This window comes from Paramisgurnus dabryanus, chromosome 14, assembly GCF_030506205.2.
Source record: "Paramisgurnus dabryanus chromosome 14, PD_genome_1.1, whole genome shotgun sequence".
Classification (NCBI taxonomy): domain Eukaryota; kingdom Metazoa; phylum Chordata; class Actinopteri; order Cypriniformes; family Cobitidae; genus Paramisgurnus; species Paramisgurnus dabryanus.
In genome coordinates this window covers 19,258,170-19,278,443 of record NC_133350.1, presented here as the reverse complement: position 1 = coordinate 19,278,443, position 20,274 = coordinate 19,258,170, and the positions used below count along the sequence as shown (strand labels likewise).

Sequence of the window (20,274 nt, the reverse complement as noted above, 5' to 3'; positions counted from 1 at the left end):
GGTATAATTAACAATCCTAGCAGTTTTCCTCAGTCCTCCGACACTTAAATTGTTTTGATTATATTACCATATGTGATAGCTGCTCCTGAATATACATGTGCCAGAAGTGAGAGATCTCATATCCGTAGCATCTTGAGACAGGTAATGATCAGAACTGAATTAATTACCCTGGCGTCCTTTATGAGCTGAACGGAGAGACAAAGAGATTTCAGTTTATCCTAGGTGAAAACCCCCAAACAGATGAGAGAAACGTTGCTGTCGTTCTTACTGATTATGTTTCTATTTTACAGAGACAATATCACTCGCAAATTGACAATCTCATCGAGGAGACGGTGAAAGAAATGATTACTTTACTTGTGGCAAAGGTAGCACGTCCAGAACGTCATATTCCTAATTTGCGACTTTATATCTGCATGTAATTGTATTCAAAAAGTAAAATCAGACATTGGTTTTGTAAATAATAATGTAAATTGTAATGTAATTGCAATCTCCATGCGTTTTCACATCTCGTGTGGTGAAATTGATAAATACAAGCATTCTTCACGGCAAACATGCTACTTTTCTGTTTGCGCAGTTACGTTTATTTCACAAGCATTTAGTAAAATGTTTTTATTGTTTGGTTATTGGTTTGTTTGCTGTGTTTTACAGTTTGTTGTTATACTGGAGAGCGTTCTGGCCAAATTGTCACGTTACGATGAGGGCACGCTGTTTTCCTCCTTTCTGTCATTTACAGTAAGAAAAAAATTCTTCTTTCATTTTGTTTCACACAATAACTGAAATACAGTCAAGCTTCCAGTGAAGCTCTCAGTTTATCTTGATGGCAAGATGACTGCAAATGTTAACATTTTTGTTAAAATAAGAGGTCACATAATCATGTGTAAAGATACATACACTGTAAAAAAAATGCAGCATTTTTTAAGAAATTAAGTTTTGTCAACTTATCACAGGTCAAAACTTTAAAAAGTAGGTTGATTTGACTTGCAACAACAAGTCGTTTTAACTTCATGCTGCATTTTTTTTACGATAATATCTTTCTTTTTACAGTGAATTAATAGAGAGTTGTATTTTGATACGGATAATTTTATTGTCATTGTAGTGTGATATTAAACCTGTATTTTGCCTTCAAATATTTATTTTATTTGTAGGTAAAAGCTGCTTCAAAATATGTGGATGTACCTGTAAGTGGCACTATTATCTTTTTGTATCAAACAGTTACTTGTTTATTAGTACATTTATAAGTTTATATGAAGAGCTCAGATGCAAAACCCTCTAAGGCCCTGTTTACATTAGAGCATTTGCGTTTTAAAACGGCATTTTAAAGTGAAAACGATCCTCGTTTATACTGGCATTTTAAAAAGAATCTTCATCCACACTATACACCACCATAAACCCATGAAACATGACCAATCATGTAACTGGGCATGCGCATAAAAGTGTAAAATAACTTATTACTCTAATAATAGCTTACCTTTGCGCTTTTATGCAGCCTAGGGGTGTGCGATATTGACAAAAAATCATACCTGGGTCTTTTGCTGGCAACTACAACAGACATTATTTTTGAACCTATAAAAATGTCTTTGGGAAAGTCTTATACTGTTCTAGTTCCCCCCCTACAATATGATTTATAAGTTAATTTTGATTTTATAACTAAACTGAAAGGTCTTTATGATTTAAAAAGAAAGCATTCAAGTGAACAGTACTAAACGAACTTGAAGCAAAAATACATTTCAGAAAATGCAAACTTCAATCAAACATAAGAGGTGAAGTATAGCTGTAGCCTACAGAAATGCTTATTGCATTAATTTTTAAAAGTGTGCGAGGTCCGTGCACGTCCTCCGCTAGCAACACAGAAATAGCTAAAAGCACAAGTGGCTAAACGAGCATTATATATTAATGACGTTGAGTTTATTGTTTTTATTAATTTATATTCACAAAACTTATCAACAAAACATCGATTAAAATTAAGAGACAAATTATATGAAACGAAATACATTTTGAAGTAGCAAACAAAACTTAAATTAAACTCGAAAATAATGTCTGACCCATTACAATTCTCCCTTCATATTGGCCTTTACAACGCCCTATGGCGTTTGAAATTACAGTCTATCTTTCGTAATAAGCTAACTAAATTTAAACAAAACATAAACAAAATTACAACAATATTCAAACTCAACAATACTCAAACATAAATATAAAACAGACATTATCTATAAGGATACATGTTAAAACAATCCGATATAGCGTTTATAATAGCTGGTTGGTAGATGTTTACTATTTTTGGCAAAACCTCTGTTGCAAACCTCCATTTACCTGAATAAAATAATTTTTACTTTGAAAATGATGCGCTGTCACATTAACATCAGCTGTTCGTTTACATAAGACTCCGTCTACGTTCATTTACACTCAGAGCAACGTCTGAGTTCTCAAACTAAAACAGGGTCTGCAGCGTTTGCGAACGAATCCGTTTATGAGGGTCAAAAACGGTGGTGTAGTGTAGATGAAAGGCGTAAACGTAGCAAAAGTAACGCGTTTTAAATGATAAATGCATTAATGTAAACATAGCCTAAGTGTGTCTGACATTTTTTATCAGGTTCTCATATTTTTGTTCCATAATTTCACTTTAATGGCAATGCAAGGTTTTTCGTCAGTAACAAAAATACTGTATCTTCCCAAATATCACTTTAAATCACTGCAAAATCCTCTAAGTACAAAATTTCCACAAAAAGTCTTCATCAATCACTCTTCACTGTCGTTTTTGAATGAAGTTAAATGCTCAAAATTCAGTCAATATCCTAATATATTCGGTAAACCACCTTTAACCAGGTAATACAATTTTTACACCTTGAAGTTTGCTTGCACTGTAAAAAATACTGCCTTAAAAAATTTTATTGAATCAACTTAGATTTACAAGTCATTTTAACTTTCTATTATTTATCTTGAGATTAGTTGTTATAACTACAGGTGAGTTCTTTTAATTTATAAAATATAGTTGAAAAAAGTTGAAACTCATCTCTTGTCAAGATAAATAATAGTAAGTTGACATGACTTGTAAATCTGAGTTGATTTAACAGCAGCAAAGTATTTTTTACAGGGTGCCATTGTTAATCCAAATCTTTTGCGGTGCACTTAGAGGACTTCAAAATCTGTGTGCGTTTAGTGGATTCTGCCAACAAATGGGTATTTCTGAATGGCCTGAGGCCAAAATTAAGTAGATTTGAAGCAAAAGTATTTGATGAATATAATACGTTCTAAGATAATTCAATTCATATTATGATCTCATTTTGGATGGAGGTGTCATTTAGTAGCTTTTGCATCTGAGCTCTTTATAAAGTATATTAGTTTGTTTAGAGTGACAGTATGTTGTATACAGTGTTTATTTTTTATTCTCTACTGCATATTAGTTTAATTATTCACCAATAGTGTTTTACACTTTGTTTTGATTGCATATTCATAGTTTTAAGATAAGGTTAATAATTGCAGTGGCCTGCTGTGCAGATGGTCATCTGCTAGCCCCAAAGTGGCCATTCATATGTGTGTGGGATAGAGCTGTGTATTGGGCTCTGTGAAGCTCTCCCCCCGCAGCAGACAGTGCAATGTGTGTGTTGTGCAACAAAAGCACGTTGTGAGGATGCCACAGGGTCCAACTCATTGCATGTTGCATTCAGCATCACAGAGTTTCCTTTAACTGCCAACACATTTGGTTGCAGCGTGAGGCTTTTTAAATTAAAACTCTGTCAATGAATGCCGGAAGCATCTCTCTCTCTCCTGCTTTCTCTCTCTCTCTCTGTCTATGCTCCTTGGGTCAGAGATTTTGTGTTTCCATGGTTATTGTTTGACTAATACACAAAATAAAATTACGTCTGCAAAACTTGCTCATTTGCACCCTCTGAAAGAAACATAGACGTGTGAAATAAGTTCAATTTACAGTGTCTGACAATTACCAATTCAGATGACCCTCAGATGCCCGCTGGCACAGGATGTGTTTAATTCTCCATTGAGGCCGAGCAGGGGGGCAAAACACCCCAAATGATTGGTTCTGGGTTCACGTTTTACTCGTTGTTTTCTTTGCATTGTTCCTCTGCCCATGTCTGTTCACTTTAGACCGAAGAGTGACAGCTCATTTTACACACCTCGTATTTTGATCTTAGAAAATAAGGAAACACTTTTAGTCTGCTTTGACATGTGCCAGGTGAAATGTCATTTGCTAAACTATACTAGAAAGCTGATGATTGATATGACAGCAGCTTGCTATTTTAAAATGTGAAAAGAAAAACAATTATCCTGAGTGTTAGATTAGTATGACAATAAATACTTTTAATTTGACAGTGTTTTGAGAACATAATTCTGTTTCAAAACCTAGTCAGTTGCCTATAGAGGCAGCATTTTAAAGCTGTTTTAAAAGAAGCCGTCATAATTATTTTACATCCTAAAATAGCATATGAATTAATCTGTTAATTCATAACAATTCATAAACATTTTTTATTAAATACTATGTGTGTAATTTACCTCACTGTTATTCTATTAATATTAAGATGATGCACAAGATTATGTTAATAATTTTATATAATTATTAAATTGTATAATTAATTAATTTATATTTACATATGCAAAAGTCTTAGGCCACAACCACCACCAGGTTTGTTGTTTTAGCAAAGTTTTAATGTCCATCCATATAAATTTTTCACTCTTTTTATTAAATACAAACAGAAAATACAGGAAATATGTATACAAAATTAAAAACAAAACAATTTTTAGAACTACATGTCTTCTTCAGGCATCAGTCAGTATTTAGTGTGGAGACTGTCCTCCAAAAATAACAACCTTATAGTTTGTTTGTGCAAACACCTTATTACGGCGTAAAGTAACGTGTTAAGGGATTAGTGTCCTCTAGCGCCAGTAGCTTATGCAACCTGTGGTTACGTTTTAAGGTTTTTGTCTTATACTTCAGATTACACACATTTTATTTTATGAATATGTAAATGTAGAAACAGTTTCATAAGCATTTATGGATTTAAAGATATTTTGGAGCATCTAACCCCACCCTTACCCTAAACCCAACCACTTCTCAACCATATAAAACGTAACGTAAGTAAAAGTTCAGTCACATATTGATTGCATAAATTGAATAAAAAACAACAGTATAAAAGTATTACAAACCATTTACTTAGCAAACTTTAAGAATCGAAGCCATACGATCATTTCGAGTATTTCATAGTATCAAGCATGACAAATACACTAGATTTGAAATTTACAACTCATCTCACGGAAAGTTGTTTTATAGTCACAAAAAAAGTATTAATTTATTAATTATTAATATATTACAATGTATTTTTCGTGTCACTCGCACAAATTTCTATAAATAGTTTTCGATGTCCGTGGCACAACTTTCTTTTGCGTGTAATTTTATGTATTGTTTTCTCATTGTTTTTTATTTTCTTACCATTGTCACTTGGGGTTGGGGTTAGAATCACTTTCTGTTACATTTTTTGACATTCTAACCCAAACCCCAATTCCAGGCGAGAATAGTTTTAAAAGTGGAAGAAAAACCAATACATAAAAGTACATAACCCAAACCCAAAGTCGTACCCCAACCCCAAGCGACAATGATTTAAAAAGGGAAAAATCAGCAGATTGTGATCACTTTTGCGACTTTTCATAGAAATCAATCGTTTGACCTTGGTACACTCTGAGTATTTTAAGTTCTTTTTGAAAAAACTTGTGAATGTTTTGTATGCTGTGTTTTATATCATAAATGGGTACATTATTTTCCCTAAATGCCTGAATAGGGTAATAAATTACAATTAATCCTGGTGGTTTAAATTAAAAATTATGTCCCATTACATCTCATCATTGCAAAATTATTATACCCCAAAATATTAAATTTTATACCCTAATATATTAAGTAAAATGTTTGCATTTGGCAGATGCTTTTATCCAAAGCGACTTACGGTGCAAGATATACATTTTATCAGTTAATATGTTCCATGTGTTCAAACCCATGACCTTTTGCGCTGCTAATGCAATGCTTTACCACTGCGCTATACAGGAACATAAAAAAGACGGTTTCTGCTGTGCCCCTGCTACATGCTGCCTCATTGTACTATTAATACATTAGGGGTTTCTTATTCTGCTTTTGCTTGTGGTGTAAAATGGGTAGCATTATGTACTGTATATATCATGATGAATAACATCCCAAATCAGTACATGCATTGAAAAATGAAATGATGGATAATGTGACAATAGTGTTTATTACTAGTTTTATATATCAAAAAGTATCAACCTAATAGTAAACATAATAATATTTTTATAATGTTTTGAAACAGAAATACTGTCTGCAGAATATTTTTATAACTAATACTCTCTCTCTCTTTCCATCTGCAGAAACCTGGGATGGATGTTGCAGACAGCTATGTGACATTCGTTCGCCATTCTCAGGATGTCTTGAGGGATAAGGTCAATGAGGAGATGTATATAGAAAGGTTATTTGATGTAAGTAATTGTTTGTCTTCTCCCTCTGTGAAGGGGGTGGCCCTCCAAAATGTGACATAACAGTCAGCTAGGAGGGATAAGTCACATTTTGAGACTTGCTTCTTATTTTCTCTTTCTTGGATATTTAATTTCTCTTTTTCCTCTTTCTTTGTCTCGATCTTTTAATCCCTTACTCTCTATTACTCTCGCACTTCTATTCTGGCTTAACCCTTTCCTCTCTGGTTTGCAATGCTATGTGTGTTCCTGAGTGTTCTGGCTGTAATTTCCACTTTGCCCTGCTTGTCATTTCTAACGGCGTATGCAAAATTGAGGAGGAGGATTATCTTAAGATGTGTTCTCATACAAAGGGACATGCAGATCTTAGCTAAAAGCAGTTAAAACCACATGCAAGGTAAACTATACAAGGACTAGGGAAGGAGAATATACAAATGCCCAAACAGACATGGGTGGGTGATTCTCACGAAATCCAGACTTAGAAGGTGTCCAGCAACAGAATTTTTTAAAATCCCTTGAAGCATACTTTTTGGCACATATAAGATTAATGTCTGATCTTACTATAAGCATAACTTTTAGAGGATTTAAAAAATATTTCCTCTAGAATTTTTTAATTTTTTAGAGTATCATTATCAAAAAGTATCATTACCACAACATGATATTACATTAAATATTTGCATTTACAAACTCATGTTTTGGTAATGAGAACTAAAATGTTGTCTAGGTACTACGACAAACAAAATTTAAACTTTTATCTGGAGAAAATAAATAAGAACTGCTTACCTGGTAGCCATCTTGAGTGTCACAGTCAATTATGTCCCTTCCAATAATAATTTTTTAAAAATGTTAGTTCCTTGAGGGCTTAAACAATGATTTAAAATTGTTGTGGAGGATGAGAAAATTGGTCTTGGACACATTTATATTCCTTATTATTGTCTTTACATTTACCAATGATCACCAAATACCACATGTTTCTTTACTGTAAATGTTAAGTAACATGCACTGAAGCTTTTATTTTTTAGATTTTTTAATTAAAAATAATTCCATGTCAAAGAACTCAAATCCAGACATGCACACCTTAAATGTGGGACAAAACAACAAAATTGGTTTGTATGATCTAATTTGATATCATGTGCAAAATAGTACATGAAAAGATGTTTGTAACTGCATGCTTCTTATTTTGATACTCTTAATTTGCATTTACTTTTTTATCAAAATGTTTCATGACACCTCATAAAGTGTAATTTCGCGAGAATCACCCGGGTATGTTAGGTATAAATATAAGCGGCTTTTTGCCCCTGAAATGGAATTTTGAAAGTACATTTATTTTTAAACATTTAATTTAACATAAATTAACTTTTATTTACTTTCTAAATAAAAGTGAAATTTTGCTGAATATTAATTTTGGACCATTGGTATAAATGTGTAGTAAGCAACTTTAATTTATTAAAATATTATTTTATTAATATCAAAAGAAATGTAGAATAGAAATTAGAGATACTAAAGCACATATTATGAAGTTTATTGCCGTTTTCATTTTAGCTGATGGTCAGGGCGGGGGCGCTACAAACCCAACTGCCCTATTTCCGTAGCAAATCTCCCACTAAGGAGATCCAAATTGAGAGAAGCCCTCCAAACCTTGAGCTTATTGTAATAAAGGCTTATAGAAAAGAATGAGGAAAACACTGAAGGAAAGAAAGAGGGGTTGAATAAGAAACAGTGAAGGGGAGGGACACAGCAGAGAGAACACTGTCTTAAGGGATGGCCAGAGCCATCATGTTGGTTATAATCCTTTGTGCCGTCTGTAGAAAAGTTTGTTAAGTGTGTGTTGTGGGAAAGGTCTGTTTGCATTGTGTGGCTGAAGACTTGTGTGTTTATATTCAGAAAGAAAGCCGGAATGGGAGTGCTGATCTGGAATCAGGTTTCCTGTCTGTTCGTTTCGACGGCGGTCAGGAAAACCAGATCTAAAAAGGCGTTCCTATTCTGAGATGCTTTTTGAATATGGCTCGTCGTGTCATATGTGTAAAGTCAAGTAAGAGTCCTGATCTTGATTCAGTTTTGACTTTTATACCTTGCCATTAAAGAGAGTAAATGCTGACACAGGATCAGTTGTCTTACTGTGAGATGCTTTAAACATATGATCTCTGGTACCTGTATGTGAGTTTTTCTCCAATAGAAAGCTACATTATAACTATATTGCTTTATTCTGCTTTTTTCCCTTAGACTTTGCATTGCCTAACTATCTTTCTCCCCTCTTCGAGGGTGTCTGAAAAGATCTGTTCTCCTTTTCCTCCTTTATTTGCTCGGAATGAGATGCTGACGCTTTTTTAGCTGTTCTGTGCATTTGCTTTTGTTTACTTCAATGCAAACAGGAGAAAATAACATGTCCTGTCTTTCTCATCCTTCTCATGTCATTTCTCCATTTTCCTTTCTTAATTTTCCCTTTCCACCTTCTTTCTTGCCCCTCTTTCTCTCTCTCTCCGTGCCCGAACCAAAATGAAACTTATCCTTCCTCTCAAGTTGCTCTTTGTCACATTATGCCAAGTGCCGTGATTCACAGTCAAATAATCTTCCTCTGTACATCTACTAGCATGGCCCATGTCCTCAGAGACTTCGCTCCTACATGCACTTACACACATCCATCCGCACAACCAGCCAGCTCTTCACCTCCCCAACCTCTCACTGCTCCCACCCCACCGCCGTCAACCCCAGATGGGCACGCATGGCACACAGCTCCCCACTCTATCCACTGAAGTGGCCGGGCCTCCGTAGAGCGCAGTTGAAAAATACAACATGTGTGCATGCATACACACATGCACGCCCTCTCTCTTTCTTTCTTTCTCTCTCTGTCTGACACGCACACATGCACTCAACGTTGGTCCTTAGTGTTATGCTAAACAGCCATTCAAATAGCGGCACTCTTTATCGGGGGCAACCTGCTCAAAGTTTTCTTCTTACTTTATCATTTCACTTGTTAAAGATGTCTTAACATGCTTCACAATGAGCCATAATACCATGTGCTGTAGTTTTAAACCCATTATACTCTCTCTATTTGAAACGGCACTTGGCCTTTTCTTATCAAAATGACACACAGAACATGAATTATAAAGCAATTAAATGGGTTTAAAAGAACAGCAGCTCACATTTATTCCCAGTATTTGTTTACGTTATCCATTTCTTTTGATTTAAAATAGCACAAATAGTAAAATACTATATTATACAAATGTGACCCTGTCTGTGAAAACCCAGCTAAAGTCATTTTTATGTAATTTTACCGTATATAATGTAAAGAACATTCTGTGAAAATATAACCTTGATATCTTTAATATTGAATGAGGAAGGTCATGTCAAAGATTGAAATTAATGTTAAAGGGATAGTTCATGCAAAAATAAAAATTATACATGTCTTTTGTGAATGTGAATTGGGCAAACATTCCTCAAAATATCTTTCTTCAAGTTCATCAGAACAGATACATTTATACAGGTTTGTAATAACATGACAGTTAGAAAATGATGGAATAATTTTTTATGTTTGGGTGAACAATCCCTTTAAATCAATGACTTAGATGCTTCAAATCTTAAAGGAAAACACCACTGTTTTTCAATATTTTACTATGTTCTTACATCAACTTAGACGAATTAATACATACCTATCTTTTTTAATCTGGGCACTTAATCTTTGTACAGCGCGTTGTTAATGTGTAAGCATTTAGCATAGCCCCATTCATTCCTTAGGATCCAAACAAGGATGAATTTAGAAGACACCAAACACTTCCATGTTTTCCCTATTTAAAGACTCTTACATGAGTAGTTACACAAGTAAGTATGGTGGCACAAAATAAAATGTGGCAATATTTTAAGCGGATAAAAAATGAGAACTAAATTGTATGGCGCAAGAGCACTTATGACGCTTTTTCATTGCATAGTACCCCACGGTTTAGTTTAGTTTGGGTCGGGTCAGCTCACCTCACTTGGCGTGGTTAGCTTTTCCATCGAGTTTAGTAACACTTCGCAGAGGGAGGGATAATAGGCGTGTCATTATATTTACGCTGCCTTCTGCTGTGACATCATACAAGTGAGAACGTCTTGTACATTCCCATACATTTATTTATTTCTCAGCTCGCCACAAAATTAAAATTGGCCACCACAAATAGATGTTTATACATCGCGTTTATCACTACCTCTGTCTCACATGACAGTTTCTGTTCAAACACCCGTGGCGTCAGTCGACGGCGCTCTTCTGAGCTTCATTGAAGTTGCATATAAGCATATATAATGCTGACGTGCTCGTCGCGAATGTTCCGCCACAAACTGGAAGTCTGGAAAAAACTGTTATGGTGTCCCTGATTCACAACCTGTGGATTTTTTTCATCGCTAAAAGGGAGTTTGGAAACTTCTAGCAGAGCAGATGACAACATGTTTGCTCAAGACAGCGCAGGCTAGCATGAAGGTAAAGCTAATCTTTTACATTATAGCAATGACGCTGGTAGTGAGATTCTCTCAGACCAATCAGTGATCTACAGTGTTTTTACGTCATGTTTGGTATCAGCTCGGTCGCTTGGAACCCCAACCGAGCAGGTACCAAAAAAAGTATGGAGAACTACGTACTGCACCCAGTGGAAAAGCTCCCAAAAGTAAGCTGACCCAAACTAAACCAAACCGTGGGGTACTATGCAATGGAAAAGTGCCATTAGTTTGCAGTAACATCATCACTCCTGTCCTGACTACTCGCCCTCTCGCTCAAACTTCCTTCAATATTACTGTGCCCGAGGTCGAAGTGCTGCAAACTAAGTGATCTTCCGCCATACAATATAGTTGTAGTTTTTATTTGTGCCACCATACTTACTCGTGTAACTACTCATGTGACAGTCTTTAAAAAGAGAAAAAGTGTTTGTTTGGTTTCCAAATTCATCCTTGTGTGGATCCTAAGGAATGAATGGGGCTAGGCTAAATGCTAACACATTCACGACACGCTGTACAAAGATTAAAAGTGCACGCATTGAAAAAAGATAGGTATGTATTAATTCATCTAAGTTGAAGTAAGAACATAGTAAAATATTGAAAAACTGTGGTGTTTTTCTTTCAAATTAGATTAAGACTTTGGCCTGGATTTTACAGACAGGGTTACATATACAGAGAATCATAAATGCGACTATTTTTTAATGGCATATAATAATGCTTGTCACACTCTTGTCTCAAGGTTCTGATTCCTCATCTGTTATTTATATTGTAGTTTCTAATTCCTCTCATTGCCCAGTATTTGAATAAGCCAAAATGTTATTTTCACTTGTTTTCTAGTTTTTTTTGGCTCCAGTAATTGGAACATTCTTGATGGCCTCCTCCCTCTTTTACACTCTTTTCATTTTTCGATTGTTTTAAGTAATCCTCTTTGAAATGATCTGTTTGGTGGGTGTAGTATAATTGCTTAGTGCTTTTTGCCTAGTTGTCATATTGAAGTATATGTGGCCCACGCTAAGCTAGGGTTAATTGGGGTCAAGGATGCTGGTTTCTCACAAACAGAGATGACACACTGGCCAGAGTAAGAAGATTATACTTGCTGTTTGACTCATTCAAAATATGGCTTTCATAACAGTGTTTCATAATACTCACCATATGGGCAAAGATATCAAAAATGAAAACAGAACAACTGATGAATTCTTAATCTAAAATGTATGTATAAAAAGATGAAGTGTAATATAATAATCATTTTAAAGTGTTGCTATTTTTTTTATTCGGCAATTGATAAAATTAGGAAATGGCGCCAATTTGAAAATACTAGATCTATACAAATAAATTATAAGTTATAAAAAAACTCAATATTTGGAGATTAGCATATGCTGTGCTTCTAAATTTCAAACCCTCCCATCGAGTTTTCTGGCTTTTTAGGAAGTCTAAGAGGCAAATTGCATGTCAGTGAACGAATCAAGTTTGGGTTCAGCGTGTTGGACGATAAAGACGGGAGGGGGAGAAAATTAATTTATTTCTCTCGCCAGTCTGCCGGTTCTTGAAATAAAAGCTGAGGAGAGCGGGATTAAGGCAGCTGTGCTTAACGTGAGAGCTCATCTGTCAGATTTGGGCGGAGCGCATAGATCATTGATTAAAAAATGCCATCTCCAAATCCAGCGCTTCACTGATACTGTCCTGGCTCTCCAGCATGTGCGTGTCCATGCATGCCGACGCTCGGCAGATTACACGGGTCAATTATACACTTAATCTGCTTCTAGTGGAGATTGCGGCCTACCCACGGTGATTGATTTGAAGTATTTCTGTTGACCTTGGCAGTTATCAGATCGACGGGATTGCACTTTATGACGACGGCTAATGCGATTTAATCGGCGCTGCTGGTCACAGCGACGGGTAGAGATACTGGAAAATGAAGCGGGTTTAGATTGTGTTGCTTTTCACAGACCTGCAATACCACTTCACTGTCTGGGACACTTTGGCAGACCCAAGTGAACAGTTTAATCAACTTGAACAAGCACACAGAGTTAATGCTGTGCATTCTGTAGCTTACAGAAACTAACTTTGTGATTCATTTAGGCTACTCGAACAAAAAGAAAACCAAAACAAATCGGAATATTTTTCAGGTTTATTACAGTTGTTTTAAAAAAAAAAAAAAAAAAACAATGAACTACAAACGTGCGTTTAAGAGAAACAGCTGGAAAAGACATAAACAAATTTTTGTTTCAATTTATATATTTTTTTTTCTTGTTTATAATTGTTGTTTTTTGAAAAGAAGAAAACAGTGACCTACAAAAGTGCGTTTAAGACAAACAGCTGGAAAAGACGTAACACATTTTTGTTTCAATTTTTATATGTATTTTTTGTTTATTACCGTTGTTTTTAGAAACGAAGAAAACCGTGACCTACAAAAGTGCGTTTAAGACAAACATCTGGAAAAGACGTAAACAATTTTTTTTTTCAATTTTTATAGATAAAAAAAAAAAAATTTTATTACCGTTGTTTTTTGAAACGAAGAAAACAGTGACCTACAAAAGTGCGTTTAAGAAAAACAGCTGGAAAAGACGTAAACAAATGTTTTAAATTTTTTATAGATTTAAAAAAAATCTTGTTTATTACCGTTGTTTTTTGAAATGCAGAAAATAGTGACCTACAAAAGTGCGTGTAAGACAAACAGCTGGAAAAGACGTTAACACATTTTTGTTTCAATTTGTATATTTTTTTATTGTTTATTACTGTTGTTTTTTGAAACGAAAAAAACAGTGACCTACAAAAGTGCGTTTAAGACAAACAGCTGGAAAAGACAAATTCTTTGTTTCAATTTTTATATATTTTTTCTTGTTTATTACCATCGTTTTTGAAACGAAAAAAAAAACAGTAACCTTCAAAAGTGCGTTTAAGACAAACAGCTGGAAAGGACGTAAACAAATTTTTGTTTCAATTTTTATAGATTTTATAAAATTTCTTGTTTATTACCGTTGTTTTTTGAAAAAAGAAAACAGTGACCTACAAAAGTATGTTTAAGACAAACGGCTGGAAAAGACGTTAACAAATTTTTGTTTCAATTTTTATATTTTTTTATTGTTTATTACCGTTGTTTTTTGAAATGAAGAAAACAGTGACCTACAAAAGTATGTTTAAGACAAACGGCTGGAAAAGACGTTGACAAATTTTTGTTTCAATTTTTATATTTTTTTATTGTTTATTACCGTCGTTTTTTGAAATGAAGAAAACAGTGACCTACAAAAGTGCATTTAAGACAAACATCTGGAAAAGACGTAAACAAATTTTTAAAAAAATTTTATAGATTTAAAAAAAATCTTGTTTATTACCGTTGTTTTTTGAAATGAAGAAAAGAGTGACCTACAAAAGTGCGTGTAAGACAAACGCCTGGAAAAGACGTTAACAAATTTTTGTTTCAATTTTTATATTTTTTTATTGTTTATTACCGTTGTTTTTTGAAATGAAGAAAACAGTGACCTACAAAAGTGCGTTTAAGACAAACAGCTGTAAAAGACGTAAACAAATTTTTGTTTCAATTTTTATATATTTTTTTCTTGTTTATTACCGTTGTTTTTTGAAACGAAAAAAACAGTGACCTACAAAAGTGCGTTTAAGACAAACAGCTGGAAAAGACAAATTTTTGTTTCAATTTTTATATATTTTTTCTTGTTTATTACCGTTGTTTTTTGAAACGAAAAAACAGTGACCTACAAAAGTGCGTTTAAGACAAACAGCTGGAAAAGACAAATTCTTTGTTTCAATTTTTATATATTTTTTTCTTGTTTATTACCATCGTTTTTGAAACGAAAAAAAAAAACAGTAACCTTCAAAAGTGCGTTTAAGACAAACAGCTGGAAAGGACGTAAACAAATTTTTGTTTCAATTTTTATAGATTTTATAAAATTTCTTGTTTATTACCGTTGTTTTTTGAAAAAAGAAAACAGTGACCTACAAAAATGCGTTTAAGACAAACAGCTGGAAAAGACGTAAACAAATTTTTGTTTCAATTTTTATATATTTTTTTCTGGTTTATTACCGTCGTTTTTTGAAACGAAGAAAACAGTGACCTACAAAAGTGCGTTTAAGACAAACAGCTGGAAAAGATGTAATAAATTTTTGTTTAAATTCTTATATATATTTTTTGTTTATTACCATTGTTTTTTTAAATGAAGAAAACAGTGACCTACAAACGTGCGTTTAAGACAAACTGCTGGAAAAGACGTAATTAATTTTTCTGTCAATTTTTATATATTTTTTCTTGCTTATCACCATTGTTTTTTTAAACGAAGAAAACAGTGACCTACAAACGTGTGTTTAAAACAAACAGCTGGAAAAGACGTAAACAATTTTTTTATCCAATTAACTCTAAATGTCTTTATCACATCAACATCGTTTTGAAAATATGTTTGTTTCTTAATTCTAAAAAAAAGATCAATAACAAACAAAAATGTGTATTTTATTTATTTATTTTATTCAAACCTATGATTGCATTTAAATATGCGATTATAGGAGGTGGATGCGCGCTTATTGTTTTTCTCCCCAGTTAATCCTTTTATTTTAGAAGCAAACCAATTGAATAGAAGGAGCTTTAGATGAATAATCTGAACACTAGTAGGTCAGTGTTAACTAAAAGAAACCCAACAGGTCCTTTCACAGATAGTGTTCAAGAAATGTTAAAGGGGTTTTCAGAATGCAGGGCAGATGTTAGAGTTTCAGGTTTCTTATAATTATGGAGACCGAGGTGCTTTCTTTGTCGCTCGCGTAGTCGAACAGCGAGCCGGGGCTCATTTGAATAAACCCACGCTAACGGCTACAGATTTTCGAAAAGTAAATGTGCAGCAAATTGAGCCGTAGAGGTGTATTTTGAGTGTTGTGGGTCTTAACTGGTTCTATTAGCGCTCTATTGGCTCTCTCCCCCTTTCTGGCTCTCTCCGTGACATACAAGTGAGGTATGGTGGCATTTGTTTGATTAACTTGTCTGACAAAAGTGACATCTGCTAGCGGGTTCATGTATACGAGAGGCTCAGCGCGGGTCCGCCTTTGTACATCTGTCAGCACAGAGGCAGAGGAAAAGGGTGAAAAGAAACAAATTGGTCCCAAAAAGCAGCCCATTCACCTTCTGTGCTCCCCCCGCGGCCCCCCGCCCTCCCCCTAACCATTCAGGTGCACTGCGGGGCTCTGAAGTGCTCGCTGGTTTATTCCATTTCGTTCCCCCCATTGAGGGCGAACCCCACAAGTGTTATGCTCCTCATTCCCGCTTGGCTCAATCCTCCCCTAAGCGTTCCTTTGTGAGCAGAATGGCTCACTTTGCCCTGGGACCAAACTCTTTTTTGCCTCTCTCTCTCGCTCGCTCTGTCTCTCTCTTTCTCTCTCCTTTTTATCCCTCACCTCTTTTTCTTCATTGTGTGTTTACTCAATGACACGATCACAGGCTGTAATTCCCGCCGTTTAGTTCATCTCGACAAGCTCCTTCTGCGTGTTTTTCTAAAGAAGGGCCTTGTTTGGACACTGTTGGTAGTTTAGCTGACAGACACACACAAGCACTTGGTTTCAATGGCAGAAATGCATTCTTAGCCCCATTCAAATATGCGTGAATTTAATTAAGCTAACATTTGACCGATTTGGATCGGTGGAATTTGATCGTTTTTACCCTGTCCGAAATAGCTACACATAATGATGCTTTGAGATCCATGTTTGGCGCAAAAAAACATTAGAGATACTTTAAAGTGTAGCAGAGCTTACACAGAAACAGTGAGGGCTTGTTCCACTTAAGGTTTCAGTGAGGCGTGTAAATCCTGAGCGGGGTTCTTTTTGTATCCACAACACAATCGCAACCAGTTTGAAGCCTATTCACTTGCCGAGGCTGAAACTTTTATTTTCAATCCTGCTATTCAGAACACCTATTTCTTGAAATAAAGAGACCGAAAAGAGAGTGCCGACACAGCAGCGCGTTGAAGGCTCGCGTTTTGGGTCATGTATTTCCTACATAAAGTTTTTCCGCAAGGTCGCGGGGTCCCGTGGCGGAGAGATAGCGAGCGCCGGGAGGCTCGGGGTCACCGGTGTGAGTTACCATGGTAATTGAGTTCAGTCATCAATGGACCTCCTCTTAGGAGGGATGAGGCAAACAATAACAGGCCAATGGCAGCCGTGAACAGCAAGCAGGTAGGATTACCCCAGGCTTTTGTCCTAAGTGCATAATGTCTTGTAGTCAGATTTAAAGACTCCTCGGCCCCCGGGGCCTCCCTCTCTGGCCCGGCAAGGGGCCTGATTCACCGGCCTGGCCGATGAGAGGGACGAGTGCCCTACAACCTGCTGGCCTGAGAGAGAGCCCACAGACGGCTCTATTAACCACAGACAAAGACCAACAGATGCCCTGGCCTTGAGAAGAGCGAGAAAGGTTTGGATGTTCGATCCTAGATCTACTCATTTGCTCGCTCATGGATTTTTGTCATTTTTGTTTGGTGTGTTTTGTCTAAGTAGAATGAGAGCAGAGAGAAGGATGGGTCATAATGGTTGATAATTGTTTAGTAATCCAGTATTATGGTTTGTTCATTATTGATTTTTTTCTAATTATTTAGGTTTTTTTAGATGTGTACATTCAGTTGTTGTCACTTTGGCTAGGAGTTTTTGAGAGTAATGATTTTCCCCTTAAGAAACAGATCCGATTGGTCAGAGCCGATGGTGTAGTGTGCAGCACTCCCACATGTGGTATATATATATATATATATGTGTGTGTACCTTTATATGCAAATTAGCTACTGGTTCCCGCTTTCTAACCGAAAGACAGTAAGCGCTTTTGGATAAAATCGATATGATGTCATGGAAAAGTGCAGAGAAAATATCGGACGACGTCTGAGAACAGAAAATAAGTTAATACAGCACTGTCACTTGGCGGCCGTGGGCGGGGCTTCAGCAGTGTGACATCACATTGTTAAGAGAAATTTCATTTTCATTGGTGGTATTCACAAAATTCCAACCTGTGGCGGCTCGTGACGGCTCTTCCGAGGGGCGCAAATTCAAAATATGTGTTTGTTGCATCATGTGAACCATGTGCATCACGTGTCTTGTCAAAATAAGTGCCTGCTGCACACGCGTCAAAACCGTTTATGATAAAAGAGACGCTCACGTTCACAAAATACAAGCAAGAAACTTCCTTAACAGTAAACTCTGATTACACATGAGATTATGCGATCTGGCAAATGCAAGCGTCTCTTTTATAATAAACCCTTTAGGCGCGTCTGCAGCAGGCATTTATTTTGACAAGACACATGATTCACATTCACAAGGTTAACTTGACGCGCTGAACACATATTTTGAAATTACGAACCACACACATGACGGGCTACATACATGTTCTTCACACGAACTTCACATCGTGCACCCTGGAAAAAAGAAGTCACCGGCCACCACTGCTGCCAACACATTTATGTGCAAACACCTTGAAAAACTGGATTTTGTATAATAGATTCTGCGTATGTTTAATTAAGGTTCCTTATGAAACCAAACAGCCCAATGAAGAACCTTTTAGAAACCCAGAGTCGATTTTTGAAAAATTGTAAGCAATGAAGTTAAAGTGCAACAGCCCCCCTCTCTCTCTTTCTCTTTCTTTCTTTCTTACTGTTTTCATCTCTACAAGCCTGTCGCTTTGCATTAACATCAGCGCTAGAAGCCATCATCATTCCATCCCTACTGCTAATTGCAGACACAGCTGGGTCCCAGCAGGAGCGCTTCTCAATCAGCCTAGGCCTCAGAGAGCGGGCCTGCTCACACACACACACACACACACACACATATATAAAGCCTCTACCACCAGCAAGGGCATAAAGAGGCAGAGTCACAGGTTGCTTGTAATCCCCCCGTACACCCCACAGAGACCCCCGCCCCTCCTCAGCATTCCTCCTTTTGTAAGAGTGTGTTTTTTGCGAGCCCGGCCCTCGCCGGCTCGTTCTTTCTACCCGATCTCGCGCAGGAGCCGCTAGCCTTCAGGTGTTTTAAGATTTGATAAAAGAAAATCGCGAGTGTGCGCGTCTGCGACGGGGGTGGATGGATGTGCAACCTTACACTGAATTCTGTTTGTTGCCCCCCTGCTAGGCGCTATGGCTTCCTGTAACATGTCAAAGACGAGAGTGTGAACACGAGCTTAGGAGCTCGGCTTTTTCGCGTGTGTGCATGCGCGTGGTGTGGCAGGGGGCAGGAGGTCGCCCAGCCTTTCAGCGCTCCCCGCTAGAGGTGTGGAGACCCTGCAGATGTTCATGTGTGTCTTATCGGTAATGGTAACACACGTCCAACACACACACACACACACATGCAGACATGTACGGCGCTTGTGCTTTCCAATATCAGATGGAACTCGTTAGATGATCACAGATATTTTTTTCTTTGCCATATCCGCTTCTTTCATTATGCATTCAGAGTCACGATACTCCTGTTTTGGCTAGCAGCTATTGCCAGCTTCCCGCTGCTCAATATCCAAAAAGCGCCATGGTACATAATGCGCTCTGGGACGAATCTTCTGTTTCTCAGATGACAGCAGAACAATGTCCCACTGCCAGCACTGTTCATTTCACAACCAAGACCAGACAGGACACGGACCAAGTGGACAAGTCTCTAGAATTTGATTTGGAAAATTTCATGCTTACATTCAGGTCTATAAAGTTTATTTATAGAATCATCCAGTTAAGTGTTTCTAAAAGCAATCATTACATAAACAGATAGTCTTAGTGGTTGTTCAGTGGTTCTTCGTCTTCAGTATGAGTCTATATTTGTGTTAATGGAAGCAAGAGTGTGATGCATTGGAGCCAAGACAAAAAAATATATACATACAGTATATATAGCCACAGCTTTGCATTAATGAATTGATGAGTTAGATAATCAAGGGTGTCAATGAAAGTTCATAGGAAATAGGAAATGATGATAGGAACAAATGTTGGACATGAGTGTGAGAGAGAGAGCAGTTGCTCCAGGTCTGGCCTCCCTGTAGGGGTCCATCACGGCCCGGCTGCCCGATCTTTCACAGGCACAGAGCACCAGCCCTCACAGAGCATCACCCAGATCTGATTCACTCCAAGAGTGAACCACTTACCAGATCAAACGCGTGATAAACCCATGCCACCGTTTGAACCTTACCATCGTAGATTTATTAGCGTACCACTTCAACAGATTGAGCTTCAGACTTTAACATCCTTGTGGTATGACTGACTCAGTGAGTTATGTAATGTTTACTACTTGAGGCTTTTGACAAGGGAGAGAACACAAACAGCTCTGACCACATGCCCAGTCACACAAGCCAAGTAGATTTTAAATGCAACAAATGAGATTTTGAGAATT

At 36.6% G+C, this 20,274-nt stretch overlaps 1 protein-coding gene across 13 annotated transcripts in view; it reads left to right on the top strand.

Moving 5' to 3' along the window:
* The window catches only part of cadpsa (Ca2+-dependent activator protein for secretion a), a 157,830-nt gene that overhangs the window by 129,639 nt on the left and 7,917 nt on the right, over positions 1–20,274 (top strand). For all 13 annotated transcript variants that reach the window (XM_073811878.1, XM_065241449.2, XM_065241448.2 and 10 more), the window contains 4 exons: positions 291–365; positions 649–732; positions 1,146–1,178; positions 6,382–6,489. In XM_073811878.1, the coding sequence (XP_073667979.1) occupies positions 291–365; positions 649–732; positions 1,146–1,178; positions 6,382–6,489 (300 nt within the window). The remainder of the gene's footprint in view (positions 1–290; positions 366–648; positions 733–1,145; positions 1,179–6,381; positions 6,490–20,274) is intronic.